Source organism: Austrofundulus limnaeus, unplaced genomic scaffold, assembly GCF_001266775.1.
Source record: "Austrofundulus limnaeus strain Quisiro unplaced genomic scaffold, Austrofundulus_limnaeus-1.0 Scaffold1426, whole genome shotgun sequence".
In the NCBI taxonomy this organism is placed as follows: Eukaryota; Metazoa; Chordata; class Actinopteri; order Cyprinodontiformes; family Rivulidae; genus Austrofundulus; species Austrofundulus limnaeus.
In genome coordinates this window covers 1-18,429 of record NW_013953828.1, presented here as the reverse complement: position 1 = coordinate 18,429, position 18,429 = coordinate 1, and the positions used below count along the sequence as shown (strand labels likewise).

Below are 18,429 nucleotides of genomic sequence, written 5' to 3'. Positions count from 1 at the left end.
AAGGTAAACTATTAAAATTTTTGTTTTAAAAATGTATTTATTTAATTAAAAACATAAACTTTAAGCACAACAGAAAAAAAAGATATAAAATGAAAGGCAGAAGAAAGAAGAAATAAACAAAAACATAAATATAATATTGTATTATTTTGTGTTCACCATTAATTTATAATATACTATGATTAATAAGCACTACAAACTTCTTATAGCTTTTCTCTTACCTGTTTTAATCCATGCTGGATCAGATCCTGATGCTTGAAACARGAGGCAGAAAGCTACACAGCATTAGCCTCGCTACTAGCGGTTAGCTTAGCATTGTTGTTTATCTAGGTCCAGGAAAACGATGGAGTGTAAACTCTCCCTCTTCTTTGGTCTGRTGCTCTTCGTGTCCATCGTGTGTTCTCATCAAATAGGTTGTGTTTAAGAGACTTAGCTGAGTTGTTAGCTCCATTTGTTTATTCGCTCGCTCCGTCCTGCTCTAACAGAACATGGCGTCGACCCGCTACCGAGACTCCTTGTGACCTACTGCGCATGCCCAGAACATTCATGAGTAAAATGAAAGTTTATTTATTAATAACTATATAAAACGTATGTTACACATCTAAAACGTACATAGATATTTCTGCTAAACATTTTATTTTGTTATTTCGTTTTTATATATTTTTTTCTGTCCCAAAAAATAGTGGTGGGGCGGCGCCATAGCGCCCTCTATTGACCAGCCACCACTGCTGTCGATAGAATATTTCATACCATTTTTTGTACTGTACTTTGTTTTTGTTTGTCAAGGACTAAGTTTACATCAACAAACTTTTTATTAGAACATAAAACATCGTATCYAACAGAAGATAATATCTAGGTAGGCAAGAAGACGAGTAACTCTGAAAATTAAAGTTTAAGGACCAAATTACACTGCATTTTTTTATGCGCAAACCGTCCTGAAACTAACTAGGTATTCAAAGACAAGTTAGCTAACTGCTAGCATGTTATGTTGTTAGTTTAACTAATTGTCTTTCATGTTAACGTATGTCTATATTACATTGTTAGCCGCGGCCACCTTTCCACCCAACCTACCTTTGCAACGTGTCCTGCTCTTACAGGCCCAACCTGTCCAAAAGGTGAAAAAACAGCAGCATAGATTTCAAAATTGAAACCACACCCTAAATGAAGCACAGCCAAACTGTTTTTACCTTAGTTATTTATAGTCTGAAACGTGGTCACACAAAGAGCTCCTTGTAGTACTACATTTTCTGTTTCCTGCACACATTCACACAACGGCATTCACACAATAATAATAAAGAGAAACACGAAAACAATAATACTAAACAATTATAATAATTATAATTATAATAAAATATATAAAACACAATAATACAATAATAGTTACATCTCCTGAAAATATCAGCCCTGAACATGTGTCATCTTTTTATTTCAAGTAGTCTTAAATGAGTAACACCAAATTAGGCATTGAGATAATGTTTTTAATTTAATGTTTAAAGCTTTTATTCTATTTACAAAGCAACATTAAAAACACTATCCTGCCTCTATTTTTGTTTTCAGTTTCTTTGTCATTAAATGCAAAAAAAATCAAATTTTAAAACAGAATAAAAAAAAATCTATATGCTACAGAAGGCAAGTTAATGATTTATCCAAACTTGTATTTTATTTTATTTTATTTTAGTTTAGTTTAGTTTATGTGAAGTCAGAGTAATATTTTCTTTATGGATATCTGTATGTCAACACTGTGCACTGTGTTGAAAGTCATAAATACATTAAATCATCAGTAGCCTGTGTACAAGTCAGCAAATCGTGTCTCCTGCATACGGGTTTATAAGTGATGTCATGTGACCTAAACTCAGCCATCTTGTGGAAAAACGAATAGAGAGAGCCACTCAACAACACGCATACAAACCCCGAGCTGTCACAACTAGTCGAGGTAAGACAGCTAAAGTTTCATACACTAACCAGGAAAATATCTACATTTGAGTAAAGTGCCATAAGACACGGGCATTTTCTCACAATCGGTGGTTGATAAGAGTTGTTAAAACCAACCATGTTGACTTGGCCTCGCAGCACCGGACTCCGGTGAGTCCGTGTACCGATTGGGTTGCGCCAAGTGCGGTGACAGTTGCTGTGGATCCAGGCTGCTCGGGAAGGCCGCGTGTAGCTCTTAGCTAATCCGTTAGCCTGCTAGGTATAAATGTTAATCATATAAACTCGCTTATGTCGGAACAATTGTTACATGAAACACATGGTTTTAATATAAAGCCACTGAAATGTCCAAATGTGACTTCTATAAGTATTTCTTATTTTGGAATAAAACGCTTATTGCTAGCTGGGGCGCTAGCTCATATGGGTGTCGTGTTGCAACAGCGTGTAGCTAATGGGGTTACTTTTAACTACAACTCCAGTGCCTCTTTTCACCCCGTCTATACACTACAGTCAGTTTTTATTTATTTTTACTATTCATTACATCAGATAAAGTATCCTCGGTGAATCGTTTATATTATTAATTTGGTTAGCTCGCCCTTTTTTTATTTATTTTGTGCCACCGCAGTGTTGGCAAGTGATTTCTGCTTAACCTTTTTGAGTGATCACTTCACAGATATTCGGTACCGTCTGTTTAAGGTCAGCTTCAGCCTAATGTCTAGCAAAAATGCTGTAGGATTTGTTAAATTGTATCTGATATCCACGTTATAAAGCACTGACTCATCGCTTTACACAACAACCATAAAAACTCTGCTACAAAGGAGTCACTTTATCTCCTAATTTAAAGAGTGAATTTGTTACATTTACCATGTTTGTTCATGTTCTGGACTGATTGGGCCATTTTCAGCAAGTCATCATGCAAACTCAGATGTTTTGTTTTCAGTAAACAGTGGAAAATAAGCCAACCACACAAGATACTTCCTGTAGTTTGTCCCCAAAAATTGCTGAATTTATTGCTCAAAGTGAGAACTTACACAGTCCTGTAGCTTTTTGTGGCATTTTTACGTAATAAAAAGTTAACAGGGACATCTGTGAATCCAAGATTTTTTTTGTAAGGATTTGTTTTTGTTATTATTATTATTTTAGCTTATTTACCTAAGGACACCTCTTTTGTCAATTACAGGTGTCTGACATGAACTGCAGTCTGGGAGACTTCCTAAAATAGCTTTTAGCCTATTGAAATCTTATACGGTTTGAGTGCCGGTGGGATGGGCCGTGTGTTTTAAGAGGCTGAAATACATAAAACCAAGTGACACAAACCTATTTTTTCTGTTTTCGAATAATAAAAGAAATCCGTTCATGCATTATAATAAAGAGAAAAATGTTACTTAAGCCGTTCTGTTAGTTTGAAAGGCACACCCATATTTCTCAGGCACTGAGCGATCAGCTAGGTTGGACATCAAAACGTTTCCCTTTTTTTTTCCATTAAAGATACTCGGGTTGTTTTGAAGAAGTTAAGCTAATAAGTTGCATTACTAACATATAAATACCCTGCAGAGATAATAAGTTTCTTCATCGAAACCGATTACATTAATTACTATTTAATTATGCAAGCTAGTAAAATGTGATGCTAACCCTGCTTTCTTTTCTTTCTTTCTTTGGCTTGTTTGTAGAACTCCAGGAAAAAAAATGGCCGAAACCCAGACTCTTAACTTTGGACCAGAATGGTAAATATACTAGTATGATTGAATGATCGGTGTGGGAGAATACGTTCTGAGACACATTTTCAGTTTGAGCTTAATGCAAGTTTTCCAGCCTGTTCAGACTTGTCACCTGCCTCCCCAGCTTTGGTTGTCATCTCTTGTTTCTCACTTCGTTTAGCTTAAAAATGGCTTCTGTCTCTGCAGGCTCCGTGCTCTGTCTGGAGGTGGTGGTGGTGGTGGTGGTGGTGCTGGAGTTGGTGGAAGTAGCAATGCCATTGCCTCTCCACCCCTCTCGCCAGCATTGCCAAAGTATAAACTTGCAGACTATCGCTACGGGAGAGAAGAAATGTTAGCACTTTATGTAAAGGATAACAAGGTGAGTCGGTTCTCAATCCTTACATTGTTGCTTTTAGTTGACATAATTTAGTTTCAGAATGAGGTGTTGTTGTTTTTTTGTCGCAGTCATTTTAAAAGTTTTAATTAAAATTAAACATATTTCTCTCCTCCAGATCCCTATAGACTTACATGATAAGGAGTTCCTGTCCATACTGCAAGAGGAACCCTTACCACCTCTGGCACTTGTGTCTTTTACAGAGGAGGAGCAGGTTGGGGCACTTTTTATATTAAGTCATTTTATTGGAAAAAAAAAAAAATAATAATTCTTGTCAGACTGATTCTTTAAGTTGTAGTTTTTTTAATGTCCAAGACTGTTCCAAGGTTTCCTAATAAAGATTAGGAGCAAGGAACAGAGCTGCCAGCTTAATGTTTGCCCTATTTGATTTCTCTCTCTCCTCCCCTCCCTCCCCCTGTTTGTGTCTGCAGAGAAACTTTTCCATGTCTGTAAACAGCACAGCTGTACTTCGGCTGACAGGGCGAGGAGGCGGACCAATAGTTGGGGCACCAAGAGGCCGAAGTACATCAAGAGGTAGAGGTAAGAATCCAACTGAGATCACACACGTAAGGGTCATATTTCACTGCACTTGTTCCGAGTGGTTGTAAGAGCGAACTGAAGCTGTGGAGTCAAAATCACGGGTTTTTCGGGTTTTTCAGTTGGCGTTTGTTTAAACAGTTTTATGCTCGTGGCTTCAGAGTGGCTCCAACAACTGCAGATGGTTGGGATGCCTTTGAGCAGCCCACCATTTCTCCCACAGTTTGAGACCGGGGGTGTAACAGGGTTTAGTGCTCACTTGTGTACTCAAACCTCAGCTGCTAAAACTTGTAATTGAGTGACTCTAAAGTTATAAACCTTTTTCCCCAAAACTCTTTTTGTCTAACAATTGATGGGGCTTTAATTTCAGAATAATGTTGGTTAACATTTTCATAAATCCTCACACATTTAAAATCAGTGTGAAAAAAGGTTTGAACTCCTTTCAGACAAATTGTCCTYAACTGTTCACTCAACACAGGCAGTGGTGCAGAAACTAGGAAGAACTGTCTTTATGTCTTTAATTCTAGAGATCACAATGCAGTCTTTACATTCTCCCCCTCTGTTTGCAAGGCTGCATGTTCCTCCCGTTGTGTCTGTTTTGGATATAAACCTTGGTTTGATTCATTCAAATTAAAAACGCTATCAGAACTGCAACCTCAGGTTTTTTAGCTAGGGTTTTGGAAGAAGGTGTCAACACTTCAAACTTAATACTAGTCTTCACTCTACTACTAAAAGAGAGTGAAAGTAAAAGCAACAAGCTATAGTTTGGACTGTGTTAATTTGAAAATGGAGACAAAGTGAAGCTCAGGGGGTGAAAGACAAGTTGTCTCCTCTTTCTGCTGCAGACGAGACATAAACTGTTGCCTTAGATTTATTTATAATGCATGCTGGTTATAGTGAAAGGTTAATTTTAAGTGTAATGCACAAAATATTTTGATCAACTCTGACATAGATGGTTTGTGCTGAAAGATATTGTCTGTCTTGCAGAGAACAGTTGAACTTAAAAGCTACCCAGGCTGTTTTATTGTCCTCTGTGTACACAAGGAAAAGGACAGGACAGTGTTAGGACTCAGCAGATGTTGGGGAAAGATAATGGTTTTTCCATTCAGTATGTTTGTGCATCGGTAAAGAAAATGTAAACAAATAAAAATTCCACAATCATTCTAATGGTCCAGGAGGACATGTTTTAACTATTTAGTTTCACACTAAATTAACTGTCCAACCAGGTAAATTCATACGTGTTGATTTGTTCAGTCTGTGTCACCTTTTGATGTCAGGACGGGGAAGAGGCGACGGAGGATTTTACCAAAGAAGTTTTGATGATGTGGAAGGTTTTGGTCGTGGAGGGAGAGAAATGCACCGCTCTCAAAGCTGGGAAGAAAGGTACTGGAATTAAAAAAAAAAAAAAGAAATTAGGATGTTGAGTAACCCAAACAAGTGCAGATTTTACGTTGTGTGTTTCAGTCATTGCTTAACGTGTTTTCTTTTGTTTTATTTTCCCTCATCAGGGTAGACAGGCGATTTGAAAAGCCGGTTCGGAAAGATCCAGGTTGGTGTCACAGTTGGTGTTGCTCAAATAATCAGTACTTGACAAATTGTGCTTTTTTTAAAAATCCACTCACTTGTTGCTCTCTTATCATTACAGTGGATCCTGCTCCGGGACATTTTCAGATAAATCACAGTAAGTTAGCTTTTTTTGAAGATGTGCCACACTTGAGTTTCTGGTTTCCTAATTAGTAGTAATTGAGGCGATGATGTCATTGTTTTTGTATTACTCACTACTTAAATTAGATAGTTCAGTATACATTGTGTGGTGATCCTAATAACATCCTCACCTACCTGGGGTTTTTGCAGTTCGAGGCACGTATGAGGACGGCGGGACAGGGCTGCCCAGGAAGCACGACTTCACGCGGTCAGAGAGTGAGAACTGGCGTACTTCTCGCGATGAGCAGAACGGTGAGGATGATGAGGGCAGTGACCGGTGGTGTTTACCGAGCCCAGGTGCAGAAACCTCACCACGTACACATTTATCGTTGGTGTTTTCTGAAATGATCCACATTTGAGTAAAATGTGCATCCATGTTGCAACTTGTTCCTGCTCTTTTGGGTTTAAAGCGTTTTACATAAGCTCTGGTGAGAGTTGCCAACAAGTGGGGCTCATACATGAAACCTGAGAGGGTTTCTTGTATCTTCGGCTCCTGTGGGCTGATGTGTAGGCAGCTGGACGGAGCGGATTTTCTTTGTTTATTTTTGGTCAGGTTGTAAATTGAGCAGTTATCAGATTTGATTAACAATTTTGGGATTTTTGTGCCAATCTTTATCTAGACGGGCCTCGGTCAGCAGGGTGGCGGGAACACCCAGACCAACGTCGACGTTTCCCGTTCGACGCAAGAGAAGACGAGCGCGGCTACAGGAGGCAGAGATCAGGCAGCGGCAGTCTGGACGACGAGAGGGACAGCTTACCAGAGTGGTGCCTGGAGGATGCAGACGAGGAGGCGGGCACGTTTGACTCCTCAGGAGCTTTTCTCTCTCTAAAGGTAACGGAGTTTAAGCACAGATAAAAATTACAATTAAGGTCTCGCTCACTCTGTTGATTATGAYCAACAGCCAGACTTCTCAGAACACACTTTTTGTGCTGTGTCTTTCAGAAAGCATCAAAGGAGCCAATTCCAGAAGAAGCAGAGCTTGATTTCAAACCCTTGGAGGAGTGCGAGGAGGGCCTGGAGGAGCTGGACACATCGCCCAGACAGACCAAAGAGACCGATAGAGAGGCCAAAAGAGAAGCTGACAGAAAAGGTCAGTAGTTTTGATTAATTTAGTTTTATTTCCTTCGTGTTTGTGTACTCTGTACTCAATACAATCAACAATACTAAAGTGACACCTGTCATCACTGGGAGTCAGATATTCTTCAAACTTGTCCATACAGGAAAAAAAAAGACCCTAATGGCCGCTTCTTTGTTACATTATTGGATGCTTTAAATGTTGTTGTCATTGGAGTCTTTTGCAGAGTCCTCAGAGACTCACTGCAGCTTATCATTGTGTTTGTGTAAAACTTGAGTTTGTAGATGGATTCTTTTTCCGCTTTATTTTGCGGTGTCAAGCAAGGAAACAAATTTTCTTCTCCCCAGATGTTAGATTAGACAGACAGGGCAACATGAAATAATACTCGTTAAATTATTATGCAGTGTTTTTACTGCTTGAGCGCTTTGTGTTGAAATGAGCAAACCCCTTTAAAAAAAGACACTTTTCTTTTATCTCCTTTGTGGTATTTTATTGAGTTTTCCTCTCTAAAATTAGTCCAAGTGCAAGTAAATGTTTGCTGGAGCTTTGGTAAAGGTGAATTAAAAAACACACTTTAAGTTAGTTTTATTCTGGGGCGACAGCATTAGAGTTGTAAGCATCTGAGTGATTYTACATGTGGCGTAATGTGTACAGTTGATTTTTGAGTGTAATATTGTCATGTTATGAGTAACTTAGTGATGTTTTGTTAGAGAAACAAACCGTTCAAATCATCAGCAGCAAAGAAAGACGGTGATTTTATAGCATGAATTATAATTGATAGTGATCTTTCTTTTTTTTTTAAACCGGTTTTCTGTTTCAGAGTTTTCCAGAGCATCAGAAGAGACTCCAGCTGTGGTTCCACCTGTTTCTTCAGCAGTCCTGGAATGCCAGCCCCCTCCACAAAGTTTAGCCCCCAGCCATCCCCACAGAACAGAAGAGTGTGAGAGACCGGTGGAACAGCAGCCACGGGAGCTACCACCCAAGCCGTGCAAAGCCCCCACGCGTGTCCCCATGTCCGCTAGCCTTTTGGAGTCTCTCCCTCTGACCCACGTTTCCACCACKCTACCAGGTGAGACTTCTTTCTTCAGCTTTAGCGTTAAAGTTACTTGTTTCACCAAACCTAACTTGTTTTATTAATCATTTCATTCAGAGGTGTCTGCTCCATCGTCATCTGTTCATCTAGCACAGCAGAAGCCCGTGGAAGTCCCTGTGGCCATGAGCAATCCCTCACCCTTCACATCCAGCATAATGGCTCCTATACGCAGGCCTGCCACTGTGCCACACGACACCGATGAAGACGAGGGACTGAAACACTTTGAGCAAGTAAGTTTTCAAGGTTTATTTCACACCAGCACTTGAGTTGCACTCACCAGCTGAAAGTCTGTASAGTTAACTGGGGTCCTCTCATACCAGGAGGCAGAAAAGATGGTGGCATATCTACAAGACAGCGTTGTGGACGACGACAGGCTGTCAGCAAAGACTACAGAAAAGCCAAAGCCCGCAGGCCTGCCTCTAACCCARGAAGCAGCTCTTAAATGGTTTTACAAAGATCCACAGGGGGAGATACAGGGTGWGCATATTCAAACGTTTTATAGGCTTAAACTTTAGACTTCACGTTCAATCATTTTCTCATTTTAACCTCCAATTTTGGCTCCTTCAGGTCCATTCAGTAATCAGGAGATGTCGGAGTGGTTTCAGGCTGGTTACTTCACCATGTCTTTGTTGGTCAAAAGAGGATGCGATGAAGTGTTTCAACCTCTGGGGGAGATGATGAAGATTTGGGGGAGGGTGCCATTTACTCCAGGCCCTGCACCWCCACCTCTACAAGTAAGGTTTGGAATTAAAGCAGTGGCCCCTGACTTCAGTTCAAGAGTTATACTCATTTGTTTACAAATTTGTGTCGTCGTCCCTGGCCACAGGTGTTTGATGTAGATGGAATCTTTCTATTTATTATTAGGGCAAATTTATCACTAAGTAAAATCTTACAAGAGAAAGCAATGGCAATAATATCAGTTAATCTTTAACCAGACTCTTACCTTTTGCCGCATGTATCTGGTGACTTCTAGTCAAAAGCTGATTTTGATGCATTCCAATCTGCTTTTAATTAATTTATTAAATTTGTCTGAATACAGCAGGCATTTTCAACAAAAGAGGGATCTAAATCCTGATTTTTTTTTTATTGATCAGAATTGACTAAATTGTTTTTTCCCCCCCAATTGAAACCTAGAAAATTTCTTTCAATAAGGGAAACTTGAGAAACACTTTTAAAGTTCTGGATCTAGWTTAATTTATGCATCCATTTCCAGCAATAAATCTGACTACTTTATTTGTTTAATTAAAGTATTCAATGCTTAGTTTATTGTTGAGCAGGTAAAAAATATATGTTAGGCCCTCACATCCTTCTGACTATAAATGTTTGGACACCCCTGAATTAAAGTCTGGCACTGAGTGTAGTCTAGTTAAGAGTTTGTAGACACCGTATTTTGAGAAAACACTCATGTAGCATCTAATATTTATACATGTAGTCATGTGATTTTTTTTTTTGATACTGTAAATATATGCACTTAATGGTTTAATGTCACCAGATGACAAATGAGGCAACAAATGCAAACTGTACTGTGATTTACATTTCCAGTGTTACAAAAACAAAACAGTTGTAAGATAAAGTTGACGGTAACTCCAGCTGCAGTACCACGCAGTGACCTGTAGATGGTGCTGTAGACCAGATGATGATWGGCTTTCTGAGAAATTCATTCAGCTTGATGTCTTTTTAGTTGCTCGTTTATTGAGATGCAGATTTTTGAAAAGATAAAAATGTATCATTAATGCCTAAATTAGCTCTGTGTCAAACTGATTTAGATTTAGATTTTATTTCTTTAAATAGCCCTTTTGCTCAGAAAGACTTGGAAGGAGAAAGAGGCTAAAATATGAATTTGTCAGGTTTTATTATTATTATTATTTAAGCTCTGCATTTTTCTGGAGCCGTGGCTTGTTCTGACTTTACCCTCCTCTCTGTTGCAGTCGGATGGTGACCAAGAAAGGTTGAAGAGGCAGCAGGAGCTCACGGCCCTCAACCTTTTTCAGTTGCAGCAGCTCCAATATCAATACCTCCTCAGGTACACCAGCGTCACAACCAACACATTCCCAAACAAACAATAATAAACAACACAGTTCCCTCTAGAGCCAGGCACTTTATTTATTTATTATTTTATTGTTTCAAATAATAAACTGTACTCTCTGAAGTATCTTTCTCAAGTATGTTTTGGTGTTTGAAAAGTGTATTGCTCATGTATATATGGAAGTAACCTAACTGCACGCTGTGATTTGCATTTTCAAAAAAATGGCTCATTTGCAGTTTTTAAATATAAGAACATGGCATGTAATTTACTTTATATATTGGATAATTCAAAATAAAAATATATATGTTTMGACTTTTTWAAATAGTTTTAAATTACAGTAATCCAAGTCAGTAAAATAGGCATTACCAGTTTATTTATGAATTTTACTTGACTTGCATCAAATTACAACTGGGGGCCAGATAAACTCTCATGCTCATTTACTTTTCTAAGTTTCCATTAACTAAAATATAAAGGCTGTTTATTTTTCACATCAGTCAAATTTAAGCACGTTGACTAGAAGTTCTCAAGTCATTTGGGTCTGGGGACCCCTTACAAGGGCAAAAACAATTCCAGGGACCCCCTCATAAACCCCATGCTGTTTTAAAAGATAATTTGTCATTTCAACCCTTAAATGCCATGGGAATATATGTTTTTAAGTTTATTATGTTTATTTTTATTAGTTCATTGTTCTCCATGCATTTTTAAAAATAAAAACCAAATTAACATTTAAGTAAAAAATTTTGAGGACCCCYAGATACCTCTCACGGACCCCTGGGGGTCCAGGGACCCCATTTTGAGAACCTCTAGACTAAATAGCTTTACAACAGCTCTATTTACTCTTACTTTGCTGTAGACTGTTATGATTAGTGTAGTAATGTTGTGTAATGCTGTGATCACTGTTAAAATGTGCTCAGTGCATATTTTCATCAGTATTTTCTAGTTCTGAAAATGAAAATAGTCACAGAAAACAACTCGGCTGAAAACGCTCCAAACAGATGCTTTGTACTTCTGTTGTCTTTAAATCTGCTCCTTCAGCTGAGAAACCTTTTAATGCATAACTGAAGTTAACCCACTTGTTGAAACAAAGATAAATATAAAAAATGCACCTCTTTATTTTATGGAAATAATCAGCTGAGGGACTTTCTTGRTTCCTGTTTGTCGTCTAACGTTTTRTATTATCTCCTTGTCACAGGCAGCAATATGCCCAGGCTATGGCCCAGCAGAAAGCTTTAGTTCTCAACTCCGCTCCTCTTCAGCAGCAGCAGCAGCAGCAACAGCAGATAAACCACCTTCTACAGCAATACCAGGCTCTGAAGATAAGGTGGAAAATATTAAATCCTTACAAAACGTGTACTCCTTCTGTTCACATAAGTTTTTGATTTTTAATCATTTCTTGCAGCGTTTGAAGTATTTTCGTTTATTTTTTTTACTTGTGTGTCGCTGCAGTGCTTCAGATAGCCTTCTACCTCCTGTCACTCGATCCCTGTCGGTACCAGACTCTGGTTCTGTGTGGGAAATGCAGAACCCGTCCTCTCAGGCTTGCTGCACACCGAACCTCCAACAAGCCGCCACAAGCAGTGAGTTTGCATCTTGTTCTGACTGCGGGATGCCGGAGGGGCTCTGTGTTGTCGTGCCTAATGTTTTCTGTCCCCTCAGCATGGGATGGCAGCAGTGTCTGGGACTTGCCGATAGACTCGGTGGCACAAGCTCCAACGATCGAGCAGATGCAGCAGTTTGAGAAGGCAAAGTCTGCAAAGGTGAGCAAACAACCCGTGCAGCCGGGCACTTCCTGTGTCTGTGGGTAATAATAACCCTGTGCTCATTTGATAGTTGGAGCTGGAGAGGCGGGAGGCGGAAATGAGAGCAAAACGGGAGGAAGAGGAGCGAAAACGCCTGGAGGAGGCTCTCAGGGCTCGACAGGAGGAGGAGCGGAAGCGGCTGGAAGAGGAGGAGTTGGCGCGACAAAAACAGGTCGAGCTGTTTTACCGGTATCTGCTCGAATCGCTCAAAGCCTTTGAGTTACCAGTTTGACTGACCCAGTGTTTGAAATGTTCAGGAGGAGGCTTTGAGGCGGCAAAGGGAACTAGAGGAGGCGCAACGTAGACAAAAAGAAGAAGAGGAGAGGCTGGCGCAGGAGGAAGCTCTCCGAAAATTAGAAGAAAGGCGGAGGGAAGAGGAGGAGAAAAAGAAACGAGAAGAGTTCCTTCGTAAACAGGTAAGCTCAGACAGATGTGATTTTAAAAAGAGTTCAGAATGTTTCACTGATTTAATTTAAAACTTTTGTATCGGGCTCATAAAAACTCATTATCTTCAAACATCCAATTACATTTTGTTAAAAGAGAGAGTTGTTACAATCTGAAAGATAGAAATCTTTGTCTAATCTAAAGCTAGAGTCAGTTTGAGGGAACAGAGTACTTCAGTCCAGGGAATTAAATTATCGAATAATCTGGAGGATGACATTAAAAATGCCAGATAAATGTGTAAATTTAAGAGAATAATAAAGGTTAATTTGTTGGAGAAATATGTATGGTTATAATGTACGAATTGTTGCTCAAGAAGGAATTAAACCTTCTTTGTTTTTCTTTTATTTTGTGTACGTTTTTGTAAAATGAAGATTATTTTTGATTGAATTTATTTCTTTGAGATAAAGGGGCAGAAATCATAAGATTTTTCTTCTTCTGCTACCTCTCATTTAAAGGGGACCAAATATGCAAAATGCACTTTTTTCAGTTTTTTTTACTTACATTTGGGTCTGTACTGCTTCTAAAAACAGTCCAAGCACCAAAAAAATGCACTCAGAGGTATTTTTACTATAAGTAAATGTATTTTTCTGTGTCTTGAAATGACCTGTTTTCAAACACCACTACTGGAGTGAGACTTGTGATGTTACAAGTCTCACTCCAGCCCACCCCAACCTGAGCCCAGCTCGTCTCCTGGTAACCCAAGCAGAGACTCCGCCCACTTCCTCACAGGACGGTTCTGCTGTTTATGGTTGGGCATAATTGTATCGTGTGCAATTAATCGTCAGAAAAACATTAATCGATTATTTTTTGGCACTTGATGATTAATATAATTAATGCCACAAGGCAGAGTCCGCTTGGTGCTCCTCTCCGCTTAAAATATGAACATAAAAAAATAGTTATGTAATTTATCTATCAACACAATTTAAWATTTGATGTATAGCCTGAAGTCTGTTATTTTGACACACTTTGGAACAAATTTTTATGAAYAGCAAATCTTTCCCACTAAYTTGGTCGTGTCCAGGGACTCSAGGGCATTAATCATCAAATTAATCGTTACCGGCTAAATACCATAATCAATCGAGTTTTCTTTTTTTCTGCCAATATTGCCCAACCCTACTTCTGTTTTAGAACAGAGATGTGTGGATTAATTTTATTTTTATTTAATTTTATTTTTATGGCAATGTTCTATCAATATTAAAGAAAGTTGGTGTAAATAATTTCACCGTGAACTACTTTGGAAAAATAGTACTATCTACTGAAAAGAAACTAAAAGTAAACTCTGGCGGGGGGCGGAGCTAATGTAAACAAAAGGTTGGGACGGGTTTTCCATAGCAACTTATGCAAAGCAGCAGGTTCTGAAGAAAGTTGAACAGGCAGAACTGAAATGGTGAAATTTCATTATCTGAGATTAATTTTGTGAATTAAATCAAATAAACATGTTTTGTATAGCCCACAGATGGATCCTAACTTGTTCTAGGACCCCCCTGTTAGGTCTCCTTTAATTTATGATTTGTATTTTTTTGTGTGTATTAAATTTATGTTTTGTTTTAAATGAATAAACTTTATAAATAAAAAAATAAAATCTATCTTTATCAGGAGGAGGAGCGTAGAAAGCTAGAAGAACTAGAAGCATTAAGGAGGCGCGAGGAGGAGAAACGGGTGGAGGAAGAGGCGGCAGCAGCAGCTGCGGCGGCTGCTCTCGCACAGCAACAGGAGGAGCAGCGAAGAAGGGAGCAGGAGGCCCAGAGACAACAGGAGCTGCAGAGACAGAGGCAGCAGCAACAGGAGGCCCTCAGACGGCTGCAGCAGCAGCAGCAGCAGCTCGCACAAATAAAGGTACGAGCTGCAGGCTGACCACACATCACAAACACATCAAATGCACTTCAATGATGATCATTGTTGCTGTTTTTCACAGCTTCCATCTTCTTCTAAATGGGGGCAGCAATCAATCAACACTACAAACCCAGGTCAGAATGCTCTGTCGCTGGCAGAGATCCAGAAACTAGAGGAGGAGAGGGAGCGACAGACACGGGAGGAGGTGAGAACAGAGCAGCCTTCACCTCAGCTTGTTTGGTTACGTTATAACCTTCGTTTGCTCAGAATGTTTCGTTTGATACAAAGAATATTTCCAAAGTACAAAGTAAATATTAGTGGTAAGATGATCTGTGACGTGGCTGATTATGTTGCTTTCTCTGTCAGTTTTTTTTCCCCCTTGCTATCAAAAAACATGTTTGCACATTTATGCTTTTCCTTGTCCTGGCAGCAGAGACGCCAGCAGCAGGAGCTCCTGAAGCAGCAGCAGCAGGTAGCCCTGCAGCAAGCTCAGCAGTCCCAGGCCAAGCTGTCAGGTTGGGGCAACATGGCCAAACAACCAGCCATGACCAAGTCTTTACTGGAGATTCAGAGGGAAGAAGCCCAGCAGATGAAGCAGCGGAAGGAGCAGCCGCAGCATCAGCACCCTATCGCCACCCAACAGACCCGCCCTCAGAACAGAACTGTACGTACCTCACTACAACAGCACCTGAATGTGTCAAACTGGGTGGCTGCTTGTGGGTTTATGTTTAGCTTTTTGTTTACGGAGTCGCCTCTCTTCCCAGACGTCACTCAGTAACTCTGTATGGGGGTCCGTTAACACCAGCACCAACTGGGGCTCAGATCCCAGCAGCATCTGGGGCGACGCCCACAACTCAAACATGGGCTTCTGGGACGAGGCCGTGAAGGAGGCAGTCCAACAGCAGCCTCCCCAGAACAAAAAAGGCAACTCTCAGAAGAACAATAAGGGCAACGCCAACCTCAGGTATTTATTTAGGGACGTTATAATAAAATATCATCTTCGTCACAGCCTCTGATGAAAAGCATGACTTATCATGTGAAGGATGTGAGTAATCCACAGATCTTAGTAAGTGCTTTTGTCTTCCCCTTTGTGCACATAAAGTAACTCTTTGAGTGGGCGAAGCAGCAAGAAGGTAGAAGAGGAGGAGAAGCTGCTAAAGTTGTTCCAAGGCGTCAGTAAGAGCCAGCAGGACACCTTCATGCAGTGGTGTGAGCAAACGCTGCACACACTCAACACGGCCAACAATCTGGATGGTAAATATTAGTCACTGACAGCTAGGGATGGCGCTTTTCTTTAAACTTTAATTCTGAATGTTCTGGTTTTGGTTCTGCCAGTTCCTACGTTTGCATCCTTCTTGAAGGAAGTGGACTCTCCATATGAGGTGCATGACTACATCAGGGCCTACTTGGGAGACACTCCTGAATCCAAGGACTTTGCCAAGCAGTTCTTAGAACGTCGTGCCAAACAGAACGCTAACCAACAGAAGCAGGCACCGTCGAATCAGCAGCTCGCCAAGCAGCAGCAGGTAAAACAGGGTCTGAACCCCTCAAATGGTCAATGGACTGTACTTATATAGCACCTTTCTATCCATCCAGGACACTCAAAGTGCTTCACACTACAGACATTCACCCATGAACACACACGTTCACACACTGATGATGGCAAACTACAATTGTAGCCACAGCTGCCCTGGGGCGCACTGACAGAGGCGAGGCTGCCATACACAGGTGCCACCGGACCCTCAGTGGCTTAATAGTGTGCAGATGCATAAACAGTGTAACACCCTCCTCGCTAACATTACCATTAGCCACCATTAGCTTACCGTCCTCTGTCGTCTTGCCTCTCGTCTTAAGCATCAGCTGCTGGATGGTCCGGGACAGTCTTCGATATGTTTCTAACAGGTTTGCTGTAGTTCATTATTGTTGTGTTGCAAATAAAARGGAGCAAGATTCACGTGTTTAATATTATGACCCCGCCCACATCGAGGCAGCGGTAGAGTCAGGCCAGGCCAACTGAAGCCTGAGCAGCAGAGCTGGTCCTTTTTTTTAATGCAAAAATACTTTTTTCATCAGTACCTGTTATAATACTGGTGTCTGTTTCYGGACACCATTAATAAAAATATGTGTTACATTTCCCCCATGTTTGTTTTAAGTTTATATTTTTCCTTACTGTTTAACTTTTATTAAATCTTAATTTGTATATTTCTTTATTTTACCCCAAGGACTCAGTGTGGGGAGGAACAGGACCTTCAACGATCTATCAGTCGAACCACCTGAGCAGCCAGCAGCAGCAGCAGCGATTTGAGACGGTCACCTCAGGGAAGAAGAAAAAGAAGCAGAAGATGGTGCGAGCAGACCCCAGCCTTTTAGGTGAGAGCAAATATTCATCTACCTTTTTTTTTAATTAAAAAAACAACATGGTTGTGTTTTTCATCTCATGCTAATTGGACCTTTTTTCATCCTCAATCTTATTTCAGGGTTTTCTGTGAACGCGTCGTCTGAGAGGTTGAATATGGGAGAAATCGAGACTCTGGAGGACTTTTAAAGGGACTGCAGCCGAGCGCCTCCCACTGACTGTATCCAGTTTGAGCAGCAGCTGTTTTACGTTCTCCTTTACCGTTCCCTCAAGTTTCACCTCTGTTCAGTTTCCAACAAATGAACATCTAAAACCTCAACCTCTGAGTCAGGGCCATCCTGGAGCAAACTAATTAAAACCTTSAATAGAAGAGTCTCCAGAGGTTTTGGATTGTCACCATCTGGAAACACTTCCAATGGATCTCAAATTCGGCCTCAGTTTGTGGATTATTTTTATTTAATAAGTGTGGATATAAGGGTGGGGTAGTATGAAGGCAAGGTAGAGAAATAACATCCATTGTTTTTGTTTTATTTATTGAAAACCCTCCTCTTCCTCCTTTGCCTCCTCCCTCCCTCTCTTTTCTCAGCTGGTTGTTCGTGGATAATGACGGCAAACTAGAGCCCAAGGATTCGTGCCCACTTATGTCCTGTTTTAAGGACATGTTCAAAAGTTCCAACTAGTTATCTATTTCTTGTAAAATACTAGGCTGTTTAAAGAATAAACTTTCAATTCTGCATCTGTAATATAATATATGAAACTGATCTGCTGGAGTCCTACTTTTTTATTGCAGTCTGAAATAAAACAGTCTGATGTGTGGGCTGTTCACATCTGTCTCTGAACTCTTCACAAGCAGTGAAATGCAGGTTTTATGGATCCCACCGCACCACAGGAAGCCATGTTTTACACAGCTGGAAATGTATGATCAATTAATCTTAATGCTGCTATTTGTAAACTAAGCATTTTAATCCCACCTGGTTACAAAATAGGTGATTTTCTAAGTTGCAGTGAATTCTGCTGACACTGATATTTTCCACCCTATTCGACAGCCACAGAAACGCAGCCAGGTGACGTTTTAGGAAGTAAAACGGCGAGACAAGTGTCACGGCTGTTGTGATGTTTATCTACGTCAGGCCAGTGATTGTTTTTTTAAAAAAAGTGTCAAAGAGGAAATGAAAACCACCAATTCTCTTTTTTGTCTTTACCAGCATGTGTTGCATTGTTCTAACTTAACAAAAAAAAAAAGAAAAACTGCTGCTCTGTTCTGATCCTCTTATCTGTAGAGATTTAGTTCAACTAAACTGGTCTTGATTTTCCACAAGATAACGTGTTCAGATCGAAGAGGATGACAAAAGATTGCGTTTTGTCTTTCTTTAATTCAGCCGCAGTTTAACTGCTTCAGGCGCTGCTCAACTTTGAAACAAAGACATTCATATGGAATAACTTGAACAAGTCAAAAAGAAAAAATTTGTATAGGTCTTCTGGACGGGTTCTTTAATGAAACGTTTCGTCTCTCCTCCAAGAGACTTCTTCAGTCTGAGAGTTTC

General features: G+C 40.1%; 1 protein-coding gene across 3 annotated transcripts; it reads left to right on the top strand.

The window, feature by feature from the left end:
- Positions 1-1,874: 1,874 nt before the first annotated feature.
- Positions 1,875-17,710, top strand: gigyf2 (GRB10 interacting GYF protein 2). 3 transcript variants are annotated; one of them, XM_014032350.1, is made up of 29 exons: positions 1,875-1,930; positions 3,597-3,650; positions 3,831-4,002; positions 4,136-4,231; positions 4,449-4,557; positions 5,832-5,937; positions 6,063-6,103; positions 6,200-6,235; positions 6,409-6,510; positions 6,879-7,090; positions 7,202-7,349; positions 8,155-8,403; positions 8,485-8,657; positions 8,748-8,904; positions 8,995-9,161; positions 10,356-10,450; positions 11,646-11,774; positions 11,900-12,030; positions 12,110-12,210; positions 12,284-12,424; positions 12,510-12,668; positions 14,293-14,532; positions 14,612-14,734; positions 14,960-15,193; positions 15,276-15,493; positions 15,632-15,783; positions 15,865-16,055; positions 16,752-16,899; positions 17,007-17,710. In XM_014032350.1, the coding sequence occupies exons 2-29, from the start codon at positions 3,613-3,615 to the stop codon at positions 17,072-17,074; spliced, it is 3,936 nt and encodes a 1,311-aa protein (XP_013887804.1). In that variant the 5' UTR covers positions 1,875-1,930; positions 3,597-3,612; the 3' UTR covers positions 17,075-17,710. The 3 variants fall into 3 exon arrangements, with proteins under 3 accessions (XP_013887804.1, XP_013887802.1, XP_013887801.1); XM_014032348.1 differs by having other exon boundaries at positions 6,409-6,555; positions 15,294-15,493; XM_014032347.1 differs by having other exon boundaries at positions 6,409-6,555.
- The last annotated feature ends 719 nt before the right edge of the window (positions 17,711-18,429 follow it).